The sequence below is a fragment of the Piliocolobus tephrosceles genome, chromosome 7, assembly GCF_002776525.5.
Source record: "Piliocolobus tephrosceles isolate RC106 chromosome 7, ASM277652v3, whole genome shotgun sequence".
Taxonomy (NCBI): domain Eukaryota; kingdom Metazoa; phylum Chordata; class Mammalia; order Primates; family Cercopithecidae; genus Piliocolobus; species Piliocolobus tephrosceles.
The window spans coordinates 29,381,829-29,404,488 of record NC_045440.1 but is presented as its reverse complement, the minus strand read 5'-3'; the positions used below and the strand labels follow the sequence as shown (position 1 = coordinate 29,404,488).

The 22,660-nt window shown below is 35.5% G+C and overlaps 1 protein-coding gene across 7 annotated transcripts in view; it reads right to left on the bottom strand.

Moving 5' to 3' along the window:
* WRN (WRN RecQ like helicase) overlaps positions 1–22,660 on the bottom strand; it is a 139,198-nt gene that overhangs the window by 2,817 nt on the left and 113,721 nt on the right. For 5 of the 7 annotated variants that reach the window (XM_023214601.2, XM_023214605.2, XM_023214606.2 and 2 more), the window contains exons 31-34: positions 20,480–20,594; positions 16,144–16,275; positions 13,388–13,550; positions 3,734–3,924 (exon numbers count right to left, since the gene is read on the bottom strand). In XM_023214601.2, coding sequence (XP_023070369.2) covers positions 3,734–3,924; positions 13,388–13,550; positions 16,144–16,275; positions 20,480–20,594 — 601 coding nt within the window. The other 2 variants (XM_023214608.2, XM_023214609.2) reach the window with 2 other exon arrangements.

Here is a 22,660-nt window from a genome sequence, read left to right as displayed (position 1 = left end):
TTGGTAGCTAATATCATTTCAAGTCTTCTGTATTTCTATAAACATGATCATCAGCATTTATAATAATGATCTCATTTCATTGAGAAAAGGGGGAAATACTTACTTACACTGAGTGTGTCTTTTGAGTGTCAACAACAAATATTTGAAGAAGTCTTCAGTATGAGATCTAAGTTACCTAATAGAAACAATGTCTTCTGGTGTCTATTTCCTTCATCAGTAGACTACTAAAATTCCCAGCAACAAAATTTTAAGGGCCTCTTTACATCTTTTTAATACTCCCAACTCTGTTACCAAGCTATTACCATTAAGTTATGAACAGGAAACATCAACTCATTTGCTGATTATATGTGCACATACGGATGAAGCAAATACAGAAATATATAAGTTATGTTCACATTTAATTTCATTTATAAACAAGGTCAATCCATATATTTAGTTACCAAGCCTGATGCATTTGTCATGAAAACTATTTTCATAAGTCAATTTTAGCTGTGAATCAGCATCTGTAAATAAATCTTCTACAAAACAATTTGTATAAAATATTGTGTATTTTAATTTGTAATCAAACTCAGTGGTCAAGCAGGAAATGTCATACATTCTCTCTTAAACAGTCAAGAAAAATAAGAAGAAAAAAATGACACAGGACGAGAGAGTACTGGGAAGACGGTGGCAGCAGCAGCAGCAGCAGAGCTTTTAATCTTTCTGAATTCCAGAATTAAGACAGAACTAGATAGTAAAACCCCAAATTCATTGTCGACATTTACAATAAAACCAAGTGTAAAGGTATCCTTGGGAAACTAAAACTGTAACAATGTAGGAGCAAACCACCAACAGCAATTAAGACCTGCACAGTACTGACATCTGTATGGGAGAAAGCAGAGGCAAGCAGGGAGGTATCTGATAACAAGAGAACCCCAAGATAGCCCACAGGCAAACACTGGGAAGACAGATTAATGAGAGATTAATCTGATAATAGCATCTAAAAATGGGAGAGCTTTTGTCCAAGCCAATAGCGAGTACAACGAATCCACAGTGATCTTTTAAGTGAAGAGCGCAGCTGGCTACTCTGAACCCTGGGACTAGCTGAGGCTGCCTTCTAGGAGAAGGCTCCACATTCAGGAGAAACCACTGGGGTTAAATCAAAACCAAGCAGGACAGGTACAACAGAGACTAAAGGGAGACAAAGCCTGGATAAAAATGGCAGAGTAGATCTCATAAACCAAGTTTCCATATTTTAGACATTATACAAAAACATTAGAGACAGATGTGAAATTGGGAAAACCATCCTGAACCATGCCTTCTTTTGAAAGTACAGGAAAACTAACTTCATATGAAAACGAGCAAAAGAAAAGTATCAAGGTCAAATCTTTGACACCGGAAAGACTTGCTTAGATACAGAATAAAACTGTAGCCTTTCAAAATGAACTGGAAAACATTAGGAAAATTATCTAAAACACAAAAAGACATCACAAATCAAAATTAGAAAAATTCAAAACTGGGGGAATACTGAGGGGGAAAACTGAGGAAAGAATCAGAAATAAAAGAAAAAAAATTACAGAAGTCTTCAGTTAATAGGGTTGCTCCTTTGGTAAAAATAAAATAAAATAGTAGCTCTCTGTATAAATAAACAAAAAAAGAATTTTTAAATCTAAAACCTTTAAAAAATAATTTAAAAATAAGTGAATACAAAGCTATGTGGAATACAGAAATAAATACAACTGATTATGTTAAAAGAGAAATAGAAGGTGAAAAGGAAGAAAAAAATTTAAACTAAAGAGAAATGAAGAAATAAAAAGAATGCATGAAAAGTGACAAATATTGAAGCTGGGTAAAGAAGATCCAACATACATGTATAGGAGGAGTTCCTGAAGAAGAAATACAAAGTAATGGAACAAAACACTAAAAAGTATGATTTAAGAAAACTTTATAGAAAATTAAAAAAAAAAAAACTATCATTTAAGAAAACTTTCCAGAAATAAAAGAATACTAAATATTTAAAGAATCCACCATGTACCTATGGATATTGAATCCGAATTATCAATGCCAAGACATCACCTTTCTGTTAAACAAAGACATGATTGAGCTTCTATCTTAATAGCAAACACAAGAGATGTAAACATAACAATACGTCAACTAATAAAAAGAATTTGTTCTAATGACTTTATCCTTTGTCAGAAGCCTCATAATTATAAAATGAAACAGACTAAGGGATATAAATCAGGTCAGTAGAGAAGATGAATGCTAACATATGACAGATTCTGAAAGTAGGCCTCCAACACTCTACAGAAATCTGCTTTTCATAAAGGGAGGCTGATGAAGACAGATCCTTTGGATGACTCACTCACCTCTACTTCCCAGCCCCAACACCATTGTTCCCCTAAATAGGATAAAGGGGCCAAATAAGGTAGACCTTTTAGAATCCAGTAAGCTTAGTAAAATTTCTTCCCATCCAAACCCCCACAATAGCCCCCATTCTCTTGTTGACATGTAATGTTACTGAAATAGGGGAAAAGCAAAAATGGCAATATATAGTTAAAATAATATTTTACTACAAATGTGCTTCAATATTGAGGAAAAATAGTAAGTTACACCTTTTCCTGTATTGACAGGTTGAAGCTGGGAAAAAGTAAGAGGGTCTTAGGCAGCTGGTATAGATTACAGAAACAGAAGGCTAAGCATTAGAAGCTAAATTTCATTACCTCCACCCAAAATATGTTTTCTTTAATGTTCCTCTTATAGCTGGTTCAGTTATGAACAATATAAAGATTTCCTACTAATTAAATTTCATTAGATTATCTAGGACATGACTCTATATACAGATCTAACTCAAGTACAGAATTTAAAAAGACCAGCTCCCCTTATTTTTAAGCAATTCAAAAAAGTAGCAGTTTAATTGCCAAACAGCCTATAAAGATTACCTTAGAACTAAAGTGTAATTCCTAATTCTCTAATACAAATAATCACCACCACCTACTGCCACACTGAATTTACCAACTAACAATTTAAACAATTTTTTAGTTAATCATTTCAAAAACATTTATAATGGAGTCATGTAATTTTAGATCCAGAAGATACCGAAGGTCAAATTTTTAAATTTATGCCATTCTTTAATAGAGTCATATTACTAAATAATATTCTCTGATTGCTATTTATCTCATGCCATACACAGAGCAATTATTTTTGAAGCATTTGATTTTAATAAAACATACCATCTAACATAATACTAAATTTGTAATCTATCTATGATCATGCTGAGAGCCACAAGCAACAGTAATCCTTGTACCTCAGATATTCATATCATAGTAACAGACGATGATGAATGACAGAATGATAATAAACCAGTATGGGAGGTATTTATAACACAATTTGTTTTCACTTTCATTAACTACATAAACTGCCATATGCTTAAATTCATTAACTATACATCCGAAAGGAAGATTTTTCCAGGCTATATGGTCAATCTGAGGTACAGGTAAAATTTAAGCTGACATTCTACACAGTGAGCTAAACAGATGGACTAAACATCCCTTTTACTGTCTTTTTTTAAAAAATCACTTTTCTCAGATCATATTTATGAAAAGTAAAGGAAATGTGGCCCATAGAGAAAGTAATCACACCAGAATTCATAACAGGTCAAAAAATACAGCATTCTAGTACTAGGATATGCAAATTGAAGAAACTGACACTGTATGAAAATTCTCTATATAATTAATAGCTTGGTATTGATGCCTACTTCTTCCTTGCTTCTCTTAGAACTTGAAGAGATCTCTTCAGAACTGGGAAAACATCTCCTTTTGTTGACATCACATGAAGGCTGAAGTCTGCTGTCAGTACCACGTTTAAGGATCTCAATTGCCATGTGGATAAGGTACGTGTCAATGTTTTCAGGAACTAACATTCTGATTAGGTTAATTTTACTCATATCTGTAAAAGATAAAAAAAACTCCATTTCAAAATAAATTACAGAGAATATTTTAGAAAACGTATGAGCTAGAAATAGTGAAATATTCTGTAGAAAGGAAGGAGGAGGGTTGCCAAAGAAGTTTCCTCTTTCAAATGCCTATAGCCTTACGGAACGGAAATGGAGTAAAAACTCCACTCAGGTATCACTATCACCTGAAGCCCCTGCCGCCAAGGTCCAAAGTCAGGTCAGTACTATTGACACTGCATAAATTGTGTTTCAAACTGTCTTTTGTGGGCTGCCGTGAGAGTCAAAACAACCATTCATAGAATTGCTCTAAAGGAAATTGTGCTTCCAATTCCAAATATCAATTATAATTAGTTTTTTCTTAAAATAATTTATTCTGATCACTTATTGGCATTTTGCCTAAGATCAATAATTTATTCTTTAAGTAGAAGCTAATCATACTTGTAAATAAGATTCTAATAAAAAGCATTCTTTCAATGGCAATTATTGTAGTAACAAGAGACATAAAATGATTATTTAAGCACATTAACTAGATGAGATTTCTGGGAACATATTTCTTATTTTCAGAATCAAGAAACTTTACATTTTTTTGCAACTCAACAGAACGAATTCAGACTGTGTCAATTTCTTGACACCTTCTAAAATTATGTAGCACCCTCCTATAGGCAAGCCAATAATTATGTTTCAGCACTTCCTTCCAACATCACATTCTTCTGCAATGCTCCAGAGTGCGGTAAACCCAAGCAGTTTAGAACCTACCCATTCACCTTCACCTAATTTACAAAACATATCAAACATTTGACACCCAACTCAAATCAGTGATCAGAAACCAAGTATTTTTCAAATAACAACCTGAAAAGATGTTCTTTAAATTATTAGTTTTCAGGTTTATATTTTCCTTTCTTCCAAAGATTAGCTTGCTACTCCCAGACTCCTCAAAACACTGCAGTTTAAAAAGCAAAAAACAAAACAAAACAAAACAAAAAACAGGAAGAGAAAGTTATACAGCTAATATAAACTAGGTCAGTGGGTTAACTAATTAAAGTTTCAAAATCTTAAAAAGGGAAAGATAACCTCTATACATAGTAAAATCAGCAATGTGACTATCTTATCTCTTAACCAAACTAAAATTGTATTTGTCCCTTGGTCATTATATCATCCTAATAATGTCAAAATTCCCCCAATTTCACTATTTCATCATTTTTTAATGGCTGAGGAGTATTCTGTTGTATGTGTGTATCCAAATTTACTTTGAGTTCCCTTTTATTTGTCTTCAAATTTTAAAATACGTTTGGAACACCTTGGTCACATTAGTCCACTTTGTTCAACAGTAAATTTTACAAAAGCTAAACACAGATCAAGTATTTCCAGTTAAAATTTAGCATCAGAAGATATGTTGTATATATAAAGTACATACCTGATTACAAAGGCTTATTACAGAAAAAAGTACATAAAATATCTCAATAATTTTCAGATTGATTACATGTTGAAATGATAAAAATTTAAATACAGTAGACTAAATTATATTATCAAAATAAATTGCATCCATTTACTTTTTAAAATGTGGCTACTAGAAAATTTAAAATTGCATACGTAGCTCGCATTATATTTCTACTGATAGTGCTGTTTCAGAAAGACCATATAAATTTTCCCACACTCAAAACCAAGTAATATACCACTACATTGCATTAAATTCATTTTCTTCCATGGGTATTTAGAAATTAGATAAATAAACTATGGATGATTAATTTCTTCATGCTATAAATGTGACATTTATAAACCAAGTTTTTAGGGAAAAATCACACAAGCTTGAGCTATTATCGTGTAATGGGCTAAACAAATCAATTTTAAAATAAAAAATAAGATATTTTATTCTCTTTTGAATTACTTTATTTCTAAAATTAGAATGTCTTTTGTTCATAAAATGATGATGCATAAACATCCACTTATGGTGTTAAACCACTATTAATGATTTAAAGTTAAATGTATAAGGTTAATTTCTAGATATAATTTAAAAATTCATACATTTTTCTAATACGTTTCTACAAGTACCCTTTATATAACTATAGTAAATTCATCCTGCATTTTATACATATGCAAATAAGTGGCATTTAGCTTTACAGGTGCATCTTATTCTGCTCTAACTTCCCTTGTAAATAAGTGCTGAAAATATCTACCGGAGAATTCATGACAACACTGCTACACGCCTTCAGTGTTTTCAAAGAGATCATATTACCCTTACTTTTGTAGTAGATCCCTTGGAAGTCACTCTTAATTTTCCAGTTACATGCACATTAAGACTGGGAGAATAAAATTAATCAAAATACTATCTAGGTACCTCATTCAATGCCTTAATTTATTATTAAGCATAGTTCGAACCCCAAATCCATAAACAGAGTTTAAAATTATATAAACAACGACAAACAAAAAGAATACAAAGGTACAAAGCTCCTTTAAAGATGAACAGTTTTCCAGACAAAACCTACTTAACAAATAAGAGTATGAAATTAATAGCTATGTTTTCTCAATTCATAATTACTCTATTTTTAGGTAAAAGATTGTGTCATAATAAAATACAGGAAACTTCTCAATTCAGGATTGTACAAAGTTTAGATTTAATCAAACTTGTTCTCTTTAAAACTCTAAATTATTGTGGCATGGCTACAGTTAAATAAAATATGAAAATAACATATCTGAATAGTTATTATAGTATGTATATCCTCATTCCTTATTATCATTTATAATCCAACAATGTTTTTTCCAGTAAGAGAACAAAAGGTATTTTATAAAGAAAAAATAAGAATCCAAAAGCACAATCTCACATCCATAAATGATAGTTTAATGATTATGAGTGTACTATCAAAAGAAATAAAAGAGGGCTGGGCTCAGTGGCTCACACCTGTAATCCCAGCACTTAGGCAGCCTGAGATGGGAGGATCGCTTGAGGCTAGGGGTTCAAGACTAGGTTGGGCAATGTAGTGAGACCCCATCTCTACAAAAATATTTAAAAATTAGCCAGGTGTGGTCCCAGCTACTTGGAAGGCTGAAGTGGAAGGCTTGCTTGAGCCCAAGAGTTCAAGGGTGCAGTAAGCTATGATTGTGCCACTGCACTCCAGCCTGGGCAACAGAGTGAGACCTTGTCTCAAAAAAAAAAAAAAAAAAAAAAGCTCATGGTTATCACAAACTTCTTAACCTCCTCTATTCTAGATTTAAAAGTAGCCTACAAAAACATACTTTTTCATATTATATGTGCAACCTACAGAGAGTGTATTAACAGAACGATAAGTTTTTAGTAAGTACATCTTAAGAATTTTTCATTATTATATTCTGCTTGATTTTAATATTTCTTACTTTAAAAAGTTATCTAACATCAGAAATAGAAATTGCAAATCTTAGAATGTAGAGGGTACTAGATATGGTAAGGGGTAAAGACACTCAATAAATAAAGATATGAAACTGATTATAAATAAGTTAATTTGTTCACTCATCGAGTTTATATACCCATATCCTATATCAGGATTAGAAATTGCATATTTCTTTCCTTTAAGTTAATTGGCAATACAACTTTAACATGAGTAAAAAGAGAAACTTGCTCAGCCATTAATCTTAGACATGGTATTAAAACACTTTTATAACTCTCTAGGCCTCACATTCCTTATCTCCAAAACAGGGTGGGATAGGAAAGGGAAAGTGTAATGATTTCCAATTTCATTTCTAAATCTAAAGTTCCATAACTTTGTGCCTACATGATTTAGAAAGCAAATTAACAGTGCTTCAATTCTTTACCGTAGGCAAATAAAACAGACGTTGTCAATATGTGGCTGAATCATATAATATGAAATTTTCCTTTACCATTTCCCTCTGCCCATAATGAAGTGATGTTAGAATGTCCATTTAGGACATTCAGGAATATATGCCCAAGAATTTTTTAGTGCGAATGAGCACGCATGCATGCGCGCAATGCACACACACACACACACCATTACAACCTGTTTGAGTTCTTAAATTGTATGTCTCTGTAAAATACATGTTGGGGAACATTCTTTCTTATATACTTATTAAGTTCATATATTAAGTGCCTATTAAAACTGACAACCTATAAAAATAATCATATTTAAAGGGTATGTTTAAGACATCATAAAATTTTACCTTCTGTGTCTTCAGTCATCATCATCATCATCATATTCACCACCACCATTTGCTATTACCAGTGTGCCAAAGCTTTCTGAACAGTATCTAATTTACAGTCATGTACCACATAATGATGTTTCAGTCAACGATGGGCAGCCAACAGGAACAAGTATCCATTAGATTATCATACAGCTGAAAAGTTCCTATCACCTAGTGACATCATAGCCATCATAACATCACAATGCAAAGCATCACTCATGTGTTTGTGGTGGTAATGGTGTAAACAAACTCACTTTGCTGCCCACTGTGTAAAAGCCTAGCATATACAGTACATAATACTTAAAAATGATAACAAATGACTATGTTACTATGTTTATGTGTTTGCTATACTATACATTTTATAAATATTTTTTAGAAGTTCACTGTAAAACAAGTAGGCCCTTCTGGAGGTGTCCAGAAGAAGGCATTGTTATCATAGGAGATGACAGCCCCATGCATGTGACTGCCCCTAAAGACCTTCTGGTGGGACAAGATGTGGAGGTGGAAGACAGTGAGACTGATGATCCTGAGCCCACGTAGGCCTAGTCTAATGTGTGGGTTTGTGTCTTGGTTTCTAACAAAAAAAAAAATGTAAAGAGTAAAAACGAATTTAACAAAATCAAAAACAGAAAAAAGCTTAGAGAAGGATATAAAGAAAATATATTTGTACAGCTGTATAGTATGTTTGTGTTTTAAGCTAAGTGTTATTACAAAAGAGTAAAAAGATTTTAATTCATAAAGAAAAATCATTACAGTAAGCTAAGGTTAATTTATTATTGGGGAAAGAAGAAAATTTTTTAACTTTTATTTTAGTTTCAAGGGTACATATGCAGGTACATTATACAGATAGATTCGTATCACAGGGGTGAGTGTGGCCTAAGTGCACAGGGTTTATAAAGTCTACAGCAGTGCACAGTCCTAGGTCTTCACATTCACTCACCACTCACTCACTGACTCACACAGAGCAACTCCCAGGGTACAAGCTCCATTCGCGGTAAGTGCCCTATATAGATGTACCCTTTTGTATCTTTTTTTTTGAGACAGTCTCACTCTGTCTCCCAGTTTGGAGTGCAGTGGCACAATCTTGGCTCACTGCAACCTCCACCTCCTGGGTTCAAGCAATTCTCCTGCCTCAGCCTCCCAAGTAGCTGGGATTACAGGTACCTATCACCACGCCTGGCTAATTTTTGTATTTTTAGTAGAGACGGGGTTTCACCATGTTGCCCAGACTGGTCTTGAACTCCAGACCTCAGGTGATCCGCCCACCTCGGCCTCCCAAAGTACTGGGATTACAAGCGTGAGCCACCACGCCCGGCCTTTTTTAAAAAATCTGTTACACTGTATTTCTACTGGGCCTTTTCTGTTTCACTATGTTTATATGCACAAATACCACTGTGTTATAATTGCCTACAGTATTCAGTAAAGTCACATGCTATACAGGTTTGAAGACAGGAGCTATACCATACAGCCTAGATGTGTAGTAGGCTACACCATCTAAGATTAAGTCCACTCTGTGAGGTTCCCATAAGATGAAATCTCCTAACAACACATTTCTCAGAATTCATCCCCATCATCAAGCGACGCATGACTGTATTTCTCACAATTCTATAAGAGAGGCAATATTAATTCTCCCTGTCTTAGAGATGAGGAAACTGAGGATTAGGGAAATTGCATCACTTGATGGAGGTCACATAACAATGAAAAGCTAGAGCCAAGGTTTAAATACAGATCTGTCTATTACCAAAGCCTTTGCTCTTACAGACTAGACCAACACCACCTGTAAGTTTCAGGATATAAAGAAGGCAGCTAAATAATAGCAGAAATGCCAATAGAAAAAAAAAAAAAGGTTGGCGTGGGGAACTGCACAAATTCTTTTTTTTTTTTTTGAGACAGAGTCTCATCCTGTTGTCCAGACTGTAGTACAATGAGGCAATCTCGGCTCACTACAACCTCCTCCACCTCCCAGGGGGGTTCAAGCGATTCTCCTGCCTCAGCCTCCCAAGTAGCTGGGATTACAGGTGTGTGCCACCAAGCCCAGCTAATTTTGGTATTTTTAGTAGAGACAGGGTTTCACCATGTTGGTCAGGCTCGTCTCTAACTCCTGACCTCAGTGACCTGCCCGCCTCGTCTTCTCAAAGTGCTGGGATTACAGGCGTGAGCCACCGTGCCTAGCCTGCACAAATTCTTTCAGAGAATACTGCCTACTACTCAACATTTCATCGAAAGATGCAAATTGCTTTAAGTCCTGAGAGACAATACATTTCTAAAGGAAAAAAAATTCCAGACTATAAGCATGAAGAAGACATTTGAGTCTTTGGCTTTCTCTAAAATGCTATCTCATTCTGCACTGGAGAAACAGAGGTTTCCACAACCATAAATCTAATCCTACAAAGTAGTTACTATTTTCCTCTCTCTGCCTTGATTTCTGAAGTTAGGAATATCAGAAGATGACCAGGAAAGTTGGCCAGCTTTCTCATAAGATGCCTCTCTAACCTACTTTGGCTAATTTAACCCTGAAATGTTAACTTATTAACTTACATGATTAATTCATAAGTATCACATAGATAAATACTCAGATTAGCATGACTACTACATCCGTTCCTTACATACACATCTGCATGGGAAGTTATCGGAAAACTAGGAAGTGATATATAAGCAGAATTCGTTGTTAAGAGTATTCCTCAAATATAAATTTTTCCCAATTTTTAATGTCTTTCATTTCTTCTTCTTGTTGTTCAGATGACATTAGGTAATTTTTCTCCTTTTACCCTTATTGTGGTAATATTTAAAGATTTTTCCAATCTTGAGTCATTCTAGCATTCCTGCACAAACTAGAACTTGTCAGGGTGCAAGGTCTTTTTTTTTTTTTTTTTTTGAGAGAGAGTCTCACTCTGTCACTCAGGCTGAAGTGCAGTGGCGTGATCTTGGCTCACTGCAACCTCCGCTTCCCTGGTTCAAGCGATTCTCCTGCCTCAGTCTCCTGAGTAGCTGGGATTACAGGCATGTGCCAACACTGCTGGCTAATTTTTGTATTTTTAGTAGAGACAGGGTTTCACCATGTTGGCCAGGCTGGTCTTGAACTCCTGACCTCAAGTCATTTGCCCGTCTCGGCCTCCCAAGTGCTGGGATTACAGGTGTGAACCATCACGCCTGGCGCAATATCTTTTTTTATATATATAATTTTTGGGGGGAAGGGATTTATTGGGCTTATGGATGGCTTTGGTCTTTTAATTTTCCATCTCAGACCTTTATTTTCTGATTTTATCATAATTTTTTTAAATTATAACTTTTACTTTAGATTCAGTTAGTACATGGGCAGGTTTGTTACATTCATATATTGCAGGATGCTGAGGTTTGAGGTACAATTGATCCCATCACCCAGATAGTGAGCATAGTATCCAACACGCAGTTTTTCAACCACTGTCCCTTCCCACCTTTTCAATCATTGTTCCTTCCCTCCCCTCAGTAGTCCCCAGTATCTAATGTTACCTTTTTTTTTGTTGTTTCTTTTTGAGACAGGTTCTCACTCTGTCACTCACACTGGAGTGCAGTGGCATGATCACAGCTCACTGTAACCTCAAACTCCTGAGCTCAAGCACTCCTCCTGTCTCAGTCTCCCAAGTAGCTGGGACTATAGGTATATGTCACCACGTCTGGCTAATTTTCTTATTTTTTGTAGAGATGGGGGTCACACTATGTTGCTCAGGCTGGTCTTGAACTCCTGAGCTCAAGGAATCCTTCCATCTAGGTCTCCCGAAGTGCTGGGATTATAGACACAAGCCACCACACCCAGCCTGTTCTCATTTTTATATCCATATGCACCTAATTTAGCTCCTGCTTATAAGTAAGAACATGCAGTATTTGGTTTTCTATTTCAAACATGACATTGACATAACTTATAAATAGGTTATTTATTTACTATACTTGAAGTCCCCTGGCCACTCCCCCACATCCCTGGAACTTAGATGAACACTACTGCAACTTGCCTCCGTGTCTCTCCTTTCCCTGTGCATCCACAGTGATCAATGGAAGTGAAGGAGGTGTTCGTTCTTTAGACCTTCAGTCAAGTCACGCTCAAGCCTAGAAATAATCCTGTCTTCTAAGTGACTTATGTTCGCTCAGATCTATTTAAGCACAGTATTGACTGTGCTTTCAGAGAGTGATTTTCCAAATTCTCAGGGGGAATTATTCACAAGTTGTACACAAGTGCAAAAAACTTTAAGGTAGTAAAAAGTATCTGCACTGCAGCTTTGGAGATGAGGCTTTTGGTATGGCCACTGCTCTATCCTAACAGTCTAAAGAAACTTATCAGATTTATTGAGTTACAAGACCCCAAGTTTGTATTTATACATCTAGAAGAGAAAATCCTCTAACGTATCTCCTATTTATTTCTGTTACCACAAAAAAAAAAAAAAAAAAGGATAATAATTTAAAATATTTCTACAAGGCAAGCAAAGGGGCTTGCTCTCCACAGCACAGCTGAGGTTCTGCAGCAAAGTGACAGGAAATCCTTCTACACAGCGGCCCACAGAACTTGGTCTGTCCCTTCCATGTCACAGTAACTGATACCAATGACTGTGTTGATTAGAAAGGCTACTCAAGTGAAACCAATGACAAGGACTCAGAAAGGTTTAGGGAAGAACTAGGAGTAAGGAAGCTACTGGGAATGAATGTGGAGAAAAAGATGGTTTTTGCAAGTGATGAAGTAGAAATTAGAAACAATGAAAGCACTGTTTTGGATGGCGGGGAAGGTGTAACCTTAAGCTGAAAAGGAAAATAAAAATTTCTCAGTGTATTGGCCAGGTACCATGGCTCACACCTGTAATCCCAGCACTTTGGGAGGCTGAGGTGGGCAGATCATCTGAGGTCAGGAGTTCGAGACCTGCCTGGCCAACATGGAAAACCCTGACTCTATCAAAAGATACAAAAATAGCTGGGCATGGTGGCATGCGCCTGTAGTCCCAGCTACTCAGGAGGCTGAGGCAAGAGAATCGCTTGAACCCAGGAGGTGGAGGTTGCAGTGAGCCAAGATCACGCCACTGCACTCCAGCCTAGGCAACAGAGCAAGACTCTGTCTCAAAAAACAAACAAAACAAAAGAATTTCTCAGTATATTTTTCTCTGAGTGATAATGGGAAGAAAGACTGTTTTCCTAAAACAAGAAAAAGAATCACAAAAGCTTTTCATAATAGCATAAAGGATTAGCGCTGTTAAAGGTGAAAAATATTAGTAGATTGCTTGTTTACTTCATCAAGTCATTAAGGGTGCAGAGGCAGGCCATGCTTCTCACCTGAGTTGACGGGAGGGTTTCGGATAACATCAGCAATAACCTTCTGAACCTCTGGAGTCAGGCCTGCTCGCTTCAAATCAACGGGGCAGCCAGCTTTCACCGCTTGGAATAAGTGCATGCCAATTGTCATGAGAGGCAGAATCCTGCTCTCAGCTATGCTCTTCTAGAGAAAGAACAGCAAAGGAACCCAGTGAACTTTAAAAGTGTCCACTCCACTCATGGAAAGAAAATGTGCAAAACATTCAGGTAATGCTCAGTGTGAAATAAACAATGAACTAAACCTTTACTTAAACTTCTCATTTTCAGAATTTCTTTAAAACTACCCCCATTATAGTTCTCCATAGGTTTTACTTTTTATACTTATTAAACTGTATTGAATAAAACAAAATCACCCAGCTTTACCGAAGAATTCAATCCTCACCCCTCTCTATTCACTTTAGAAAGCCATTAGTGGCAGAGAAGTCATTCTCTGTAAGTCTAATAGTTGTTACAACCTTTTGAAAACACAGTAAACTGTAACCCAATACTATATACGCTTGAAATAACACATGGTGGTTTGGTTACCTGAATTTCCAAGAAGACAAATCCTAAAATGCTTAGCGATAACATAACGCTCCAGATGCATTCTATAAAAGGTTCCTGAGAAGACTCTAATAGGTGTTTGAAATTGGCTCTATTCATAAAATAATAATAACTACAGTTCCACAAGGGGTATCAGCATTTTCCTACCATTGAACTTCACATGAACAGTGCTACATATTTATACGGTTCTTTAAACAAATGTGGCTGCAAATACATTTCCGATATTTATTAGGTAAAACATTCTTTTAAGCACCCAGAAAGCTTAGTCACTCAGCTCTAACTTATTTCATGATCCTCTCTTTCAATACATTTTCAAAGTCTGAATTTAGACTGTATTTGCATGAATGTTGACACTTTCACAGAATAGAGCATTTAAGGCAAAGTTTTTCATCCTTCAAAGGGAGGTTTTAAATTACTTTCATTAAATGTCTACTGGAAAAGTGTGCACCATGTGTGCATAATATCAGGGTTATTTGATACCGGGTTTCAAATTACCTCCAACTAATTGTAGTATTGCTCCTGATTAATTAGTACTAAGCATGTTTAATTCTGCGGTTAACTGGCAAGACCCTCTCAGACTCCTGGGAGGTAAGAACAATTATACCACCACATCATACAATAAAATACAACCAAATAACACCAAAAGCCACAAATGAAGATATAACAGTCTTCACATTTTTAACCATGAATACACAAACTAACACATGAAACCCTGTATTACAACTGAGCATGAGAATACACTTTATTTGGAAAATTTGGAGCCAATACCAAATTTTCTTAGTAACTGTTTTCATTTCTACTATACATACATGGTCAAATTAGGTATATACAGGCATTTTTAACATGTACATAGAAGTTATTATTTACTTAAGAAATTGAACTTAAAATTCCCATTTATTATGTGTTCTATTTCAAAAATAGTATAATGGAATTATTTGGTTTCTTGGACAATGGTTTTTGCAAGGAACTTTAACAAACATGACTGTCAAATTAAAACATTTATTCAGTAAGTAAGATAAGCTATGGACTGTTCATTCTTATTTATTTTAAATGATAAAACCTGAACAAAAGGTGTGTAATATAGGCACTAGTGGATGGAACCAGAGACAATAGAAAAGCAGGCATTGGACCATATCTGTTGTTACAAATCAACTTAATGTCAAGAGGATGAGAATTCAAATTAAACTTAACTGTAAGTCTCATTTTGTCACATTCCATTAAAACTTACTCTCCATTTTATATACAAAAAACCTCAACAGCCTTAAAGATTTATCTTAGATCAATGAAGAAACATTATATATGGTCTTTTTTTTTGGAGATCAAGGCTTGCTTGGTCGCCCAGGCTGGAATGCAGTGGTGCAATCTCAGCTCACTGCAACCTCTGCCTCCTGGATTCATGTGATTCCTGTGTCTCAGCCTCCTAAGTACCTGGGATTACAGGCACGTGTCACTACGCCTGGCTAATTTTTGTATTTTTAGTAGAGACAGGGTCTCCCTATGTTGTCCAGCTGGTCTCAATTCCCTGACCTCAAATGATCTGCTTGCCTCAGCCTCCCAAAGTGCTGGGATTACAGGCAGGAGCCACCACACCCGGCCTACATGTGGTTATTTGTTACAGCAATTAGATTGTTTTCAAAGAGCATCAAAACAGTACTAGAAGAGATAGAATGAAAAGCAAGTTTTTAAAAACATATTTCCAGTTGTTTGGCTATGCTTCCAGAGATCCAGTATGTATTTTTTGTACACATACAAGAATATGTGACTATATAAGCATGCATATGCCCACACATACATTTACGTTTTTCTGTTTTGCACCTTCCTTTTTCTTAATGCATCTTGAGGTTGTTTCTTAACATTGTGAATATTTATAGTTTTTAAACTATTAGTCCCATTTTAAAATATGGCTGAGGCAGTATCCCTGAGTTATAAATGTGTGTATCAGTACTCCGATACAACCTCTAGAAGATACTCATGGCCAAACTAAACTTACTGCTATTACTTAACAGGGAGGCTTAACAGAAAAAGAAAACAACGTTCTCTTTTAAAATTAAACTGAGATTTATTGTAGAGTTGGAGGAAATTATCCCAAGTCAGAGCTTTAATACTAAACAGCTCATAAAACACAAGTTTAAATAAACTAAAAAAATTCCCTGTAACTTGAAAGTCACACTTACCAAAGGCATCTTCTTTTCTTGGAATAAAGAGTATGTGATGGCCACAGACTGTGAAAGTGTGCATACTTTATTTTTTGCTACCAGACTCGTCTCCTGTTCTTCTTGAGGTTCTGTACTTGAAAAGAGGTCTGTCTACAGAATTTTAAATGTAGCACAAATGATCAATAATATCAATATAACAATAGAATATAAATATGATCATTAGCCATTAAGAAAAAAATAAACACAAGTTAAACCTATAAGCAACAAATAATTCCCTTTTTATGGGGAGCTCAAAAAGAAGTTGGATTTTTAACGTATTGATTTAAAAAGGTAAAATAATGTTAGAGCACACAAATTTAATTTTTAACAAAATATTTGTAATAACAAACATTTCCTAGTCTTCTCTTTAACCAATAAGCAGGACTAAAAAAAGGAAGTATAATGTGAACCACTCTGTCTTTAAGTAAGTCCCCAATCCCTGGAAGTGAATATTGAATGAATGAATGAATGAATGAATGAATGAATGAACGAACGAACGAACAAACAGAATCACTATTCGATTTTAGGTACTATAACCACTAATATATCATAACGAAATATATCATAACACTCTCTCTACACATCTAATTTTAAATGATACACCCCAACTAGAAATCTAAGTATTCTATAAAATCTTAAATATGGTTCCTTAAGAAATGTTTAAAAGAAAAAATGGGGAATGATTGAAAAACAAGATTAATGAAAAAATAATGGAATCTTTTTAAAGGCTGAAATAAAGGTAAAGAGATAGACAACTTTTTTTTTTAACTACACATAAAAGGTAGATTAAAACAACATACTATAGCCATAATAAAATCTGTAACAAACTAAATTAATAATTTAAAGAAGTGCCTCGTCTCTTGATGAATGCTATTGGTATCATTTTTATAAGGTTATTTATCATGTGATCTACTCTACTATGTATACATATGTGAGTAAACGTATCTATGAGCTTTTCTTTTGGAAAGAAATTCATTTTTTGTTTCCATACTCTGTTATTAGGGAGTTTAAGAAATGTATTAGTTGAGTATTAATTTACTGCTTGGTGAGAAACATAAATGTTTCTGTTTTACTTTTTACATGCTATATAGATGATGCCTAATGTTAGAATTTGAATTATCTGACCCAAGGCAATAAAACATGCTTGCCAAACCTTTTGGGGGATTACATTTTACATCGGGAAGAATCTCAGAACTAAACTCTCACATCAACACAAAAGACAATTTCAATCAAATAACCCTAGCAGCGGAGATTTCATGTTCTGAGCATATGGTGGGCCTAATAAAACACTCCCAGGTGTTACATGCTTCTGTTTCTCTTTTACAGTTTCAGAATAGCTGCATTTTGCAATCGGTAGAAATCCTATCAAGACAAAATATGTATTTACTGAGGAAGCACTGTTGGCTCTTCAGACTGGTCACCCCACTATGGCAACGCCATGATCTAGGCCAGCATTTCAGTCCTCATCCATGCAATCTCAAAAGTCTAATGTATCTTATCACAGGGTAGTTGGGTTTTGGGGAGTAGAGTTGCACTACCCATCTATTGAACTTGGTTTTATGTGTATGTGTGTATAAATATCAGTGTATACATTAGAAAGCAAATTCATTAACTTATGAGGCATACAACTGGACAGTTTCACTGGCCCCAACCAGTATGTTCTGTCCTATAGAAGAGTTATATAGGAAGCCAGCTCACCTGAAACTTTGAGAATATAACAAAGACGCTTTTTTTTTTTCCTATCACTCAAGCTGGAGTATTGTGGCACAATGATGGCTCACTGCAGCCTCAAATCCCCGGGCTCAAGCAATCCTCCTGCCTAAGCATCTTAAGTAGCTGGGATTACAGGATAACACCACCATGCCTGGCTAATTTTAAAAAATTGTTTTTGTAGAGGTGGGGTCTCGCTATGTTGCCCAGGTTGTTTTGTAACTCCTGGCCTCAGGCAGCCTGCCTGCCTTGGCCTGCCAAAGTGCTGGGATTACAGGCACGAGGGATTGCACCTCGCCATAAGGTAACTTCTGATAGTGCCTTAAGTAGTCTCTTAACAAAGATTAAGTTCAGGCATTCTCCTTGCCAATTAAACTATAATATTCAAATCTAGTCAGCGAAAATGTTTTTATCTAAAGAGTGCTTAGGTAAGCTTTGCCAACTTTCATCCTTACTGTCTTTTCTATTTATATCTTCCTATAATTGACCACTCATCTTTTTTTTTTAAGGTTTATTGTGGGATATATCAAACACATAACACAAGTCGAGAGAGTAAGATGGGCATCACCCAGTTTCAGCAACTGTCATTCATAGCCAATCTTATTTCATGAACACCCTTAGGTATTTTCTAACTACCCTGCCCTTACCCCTGGATTTTTTCAAATAAATAATATTTGTACATATTTATGCCATATATGTTCATACAGTCTTTTTTATTTTTTTTGACACGGAATCTCGCTCTGTCGCCCAGGCTGGAGTGTAGTGGCGCAATCTTGGCTCACTGCAATCTCCACCTCTCGGCTTCATGCCATTCTCCTGCTTTACCTTCCCGAGTAGCTGGGACTACAGTATGATTTGATTAGATTTTTGCTTACTAGAATCACATTGTAGCCCTTCCTTCCTAAGAGTATTATTTCAGATTACTTTGCCAAGTATTTTGGATATCCCTAAACTCTTTAATTGTACATTTGTGGATTGTATCATTACTTTGTTCCATAAATTCTCAAAATTTTCAAAAAATGTATTTATATAAAAATATTTTAGCATATTTTTCCTAACTGGCCATCTTAATGCATTTAATATATGTGTCATATTTGTAATTTTTAATGTGTATTGTGACAGCAAGAAATTTTACTTCAAAATTTAAAAAATATATTAAAGGCTAATGAAACTCATGAATAACAAAACTTGCTTAATAAACATTAAAGTTGACATTTTAAAAAATAAATGATTTCAATTTGCAGAATAACCCAAGTATAATTTCTAATCACAGAAATTAGCAGTCATCTTCTCTATCCAGAAGGTTCATAAAGGTTTCATACCTATCCCTTGGGGAATTTACCTTTTCCCCTACTTCAGTTTCCTCTCCTGAAGGGGAGTTAGGAGAGATCATTCATTCATTATTCAATAATATCACTAATTCATGAAAGAAGATACTACTGTCAAGTGTCCAAAGAGAGGGAACTTACTCAATTACCACTGGTAGGTATGATATTCTTTCCCAAACCATTAAGACATTATCATTTCATTTCTAAAAACTCAGTAAGAAATAAGAATTTTCACATGATGTCTTATATAACAGTATGAAAAAGAAAATTTAAAGTTGCCAAAGATATTCTATATCAAAAGAGGGAAATGCTACATTCAAAAAGCAGAAGGGTTTTCTACTTATAGTTAGAGAAAGATTTTTCTAAAGTAGGATCCAACTGTGCCTGCCCAAAGCTTCCAGGAGCTTCTTGGAAGTAAAAAATAATCCCTTAATATTGCCTTGAATGTGTTTAACTTGTTCAACGTTTTATACTTATCCCATGTCTTCTACTTTTCTAATGTCATCTGTTGTTTCCCGGATGTGGGGGAGGAAGTGTTGTTTCCGTTGTGTAGCTGAGGAAATGGAGACCCAAGGAAATTAAAGGACATGTTCAGGTTCACCAGGTGAACAACTGTAAGGAAGAATTAAAGTCCTGATTCTGAGACTCCAAGTCCAGCAGTCTCCCCTCTATCCCCCACTGCCTCACCTTCTGCAGAGTACACACGATAGAGTCTGCTACGTGGAGTTTAGAGAAAATCCCAAATGATCTTTCGGGAAATGGTCACTTATGGCAGAACAGGCAACAGTAAAAGGATATGAAGGAAACACTACTAAAACTGAAGAGAATAATATGAAATCCACTTACTATCAAAAGACAGCATTACTGGAAGGAGAGCGAGATTAGAGAATATGCTAAACCAAGAAAGCAAGTGGCTGAGCTCCGGACCAACTCATAGCAAGGATAACTTTCCAGCTTTAATTTCCAACTACCACATTTGAATGTAAAATTGTAATTTATCAACCTAAAATAATGTTTCCAATTTAAAAACAAAACCTCCCAATGAAATAGAAAGACATCAGCAGCCTGGACAACTACTTTTTAGTATCATCTTTAAAAGTAGATAACTGACATGTTTTTATGACAGATTGACTGTAAAAACAATCTAAATTCATTTTCTAAGTGTCCAGTATGGAAATGCAAAGAAAGTGAGAAAATGTTGCTTCTGAAGGGTACTTTTGAAATGGTTACAAAAAATGCTTATTCTCTAAGAGCTCCTGCAAACCACAGTATTTTACCTGAACACTATTTGTTTGGCAGAAATGTTTGATGACTTCCAACAGAGGGGCCAACATGGCAGCTTTGCCTTCAGAAACACCATCAATCCTTTTTACGTTTTCAACCGTAGTTGGTCTGTGTTTAACAACAATAAAAAGGTCAAGAAACCACTGAAATAGTATCACTCCGGCAATATAGCTGATGTTCAGCTTCATAATGATTCTCTAAATGTATAGTTTTTCCAACAACCAAAACAATGTATAATACAACTAATCATGTTTTATAATTTCTTTCTTTGCTTACCACCATTTAAAGACTTGTGCTTTTACCAACTTATGAATAAAAACACTATTGTCCCCATCACCACAAAAACACACTGTTAACTGGTAAACAGGACATTCTCATAAAGCAACAGGTTAACATATCAAATATTCATTTTATTACTGATTTTATTATTATCTATATAGTCATGAAAAGTATGAGGCTCTAACTGGGAACAACTAAGAGGCTAAGAAAATCTCAAAAGAAAGTCTCATTCATTATTTTCTTCTACAAAGTGTTTACCTGTAACAGTATATCCGCCAATTCCTTCAGACTTTTAGCTCAGTATTTCTTATTGTGTCCAATATCCAAGAACACATTCGATGCCCTCCTTCCTTCTAAAAATCTGCTGATCTAATGATTACTCCTTTTCATTAAATATCTCCTCTGGGCCAGGCGCGATGGCTCACGCCTGTAATCCCAACATTTTGGGAGGCCAGGGCAGGTGGATTGCCTGAGCTCAGGAGTTCAAGACCAGCCTGGACAACACAGTGAAACCTCATCTCTACTAAAATACAAAAAATTAGCCGGGGGTGGCGGCGCACGCCTGTGGTCCCAGCTATTCTGGAGGCTGAGGCAGGAGAATTGCTTGAACCCAGGAGGCAGAGGTTGCAGTGAGCCGAGATTGTGCCACTGCACTCCAGCCTAGGTGATAGAGTGAGACACAGACACAAAAAAAAAAAAAAAAAAAAAAAATCCTGAATAGTAAAGTATGGTCTTAGAATACTTATTAACAACAGAATTAGCGTCAGATATAGCACTGTGTAATGTCATTAGAAAATTCTGCACTCAAGTAATATCTATTGGATGCAATTTAGTGACAGAAACAATTTTTTTTTAAATTATACTTTAAGTTCTAGGGTACACATGCACAATGTGCAGGTTTGTTACATATGTATACATGACAGAAACAATTTTTTAAAAGGAAGCAAAAGACGAATACAATTACCAAGCAACTATTCTTGGGAAATAACTTCTTCTAAATGTTTAATAATCACCTCGTGTTTACGAGGCATTGTGCTAGGTGCTATGGGAAACACACAAAAAGACGAGGAGCTAATATCTTTATTCGGAGTTTAAAATCTAGAAGATATAATAATACACGTTTACCACTAATTACAAAATCTATAATATAGCATTGTGTGGTAAGTGCCAGAGAAGCATCTTTCCAATTCATCTGAAAGTCCTCTATGAATTCAAGAGAGAGGAATTACTTCGCCGATAAGATCATGAAATACTTTCTCATAGTCTTTATAGTAATAAAGCGGGATCTTAAAGAATTTCTTAAAAGGAGTTTTGAGGAATCAAGGAAACTACAAGGAGAAGCAACACTGTAAATAAATATATGGAAGTTGAAAACAGGTCTTCAACAAGTAGTAAACAATCCAGGTAAGATAAACCATTTCAAATTCTGTAACTTAGACGGAAAAGTAAGTTCATAAATGGAAGGCCTTGAATTCTAAGCTAGAAAGAAACCATTTAAGCAGATGTAAGACATGATAAAGGAAGATTTAGTTTGGTACTCATATACTGGATGAAACAGAGAGAGAGAATGAAGGGTTAATAGTTAAGAGGCTTCTGCAACATGCCAAAGGAAAACAGTCAGAACTAATGTGGTGTCATTAAGAAGGAGGAGGAAGGCACAGACAGGCAACAAGGAACCCGTTTTACAAAAGGTATGAAAAGTATTTAAATAAGAAAAAGAGGTCAGGCACAGTGGCTTACACCTGTAGTGCCAGCACTTTGGAGACTGAGGTGAGAAGATTGCCTGAGCTTAGGAGTTGGAGACCAGCCTGGGCAATATGACAAAACCCTGTCTGTACAAAATATACAAATATTAGCTGAGCAGGGTGGCATGTTCTGTAGTCCCAGCTACTCGG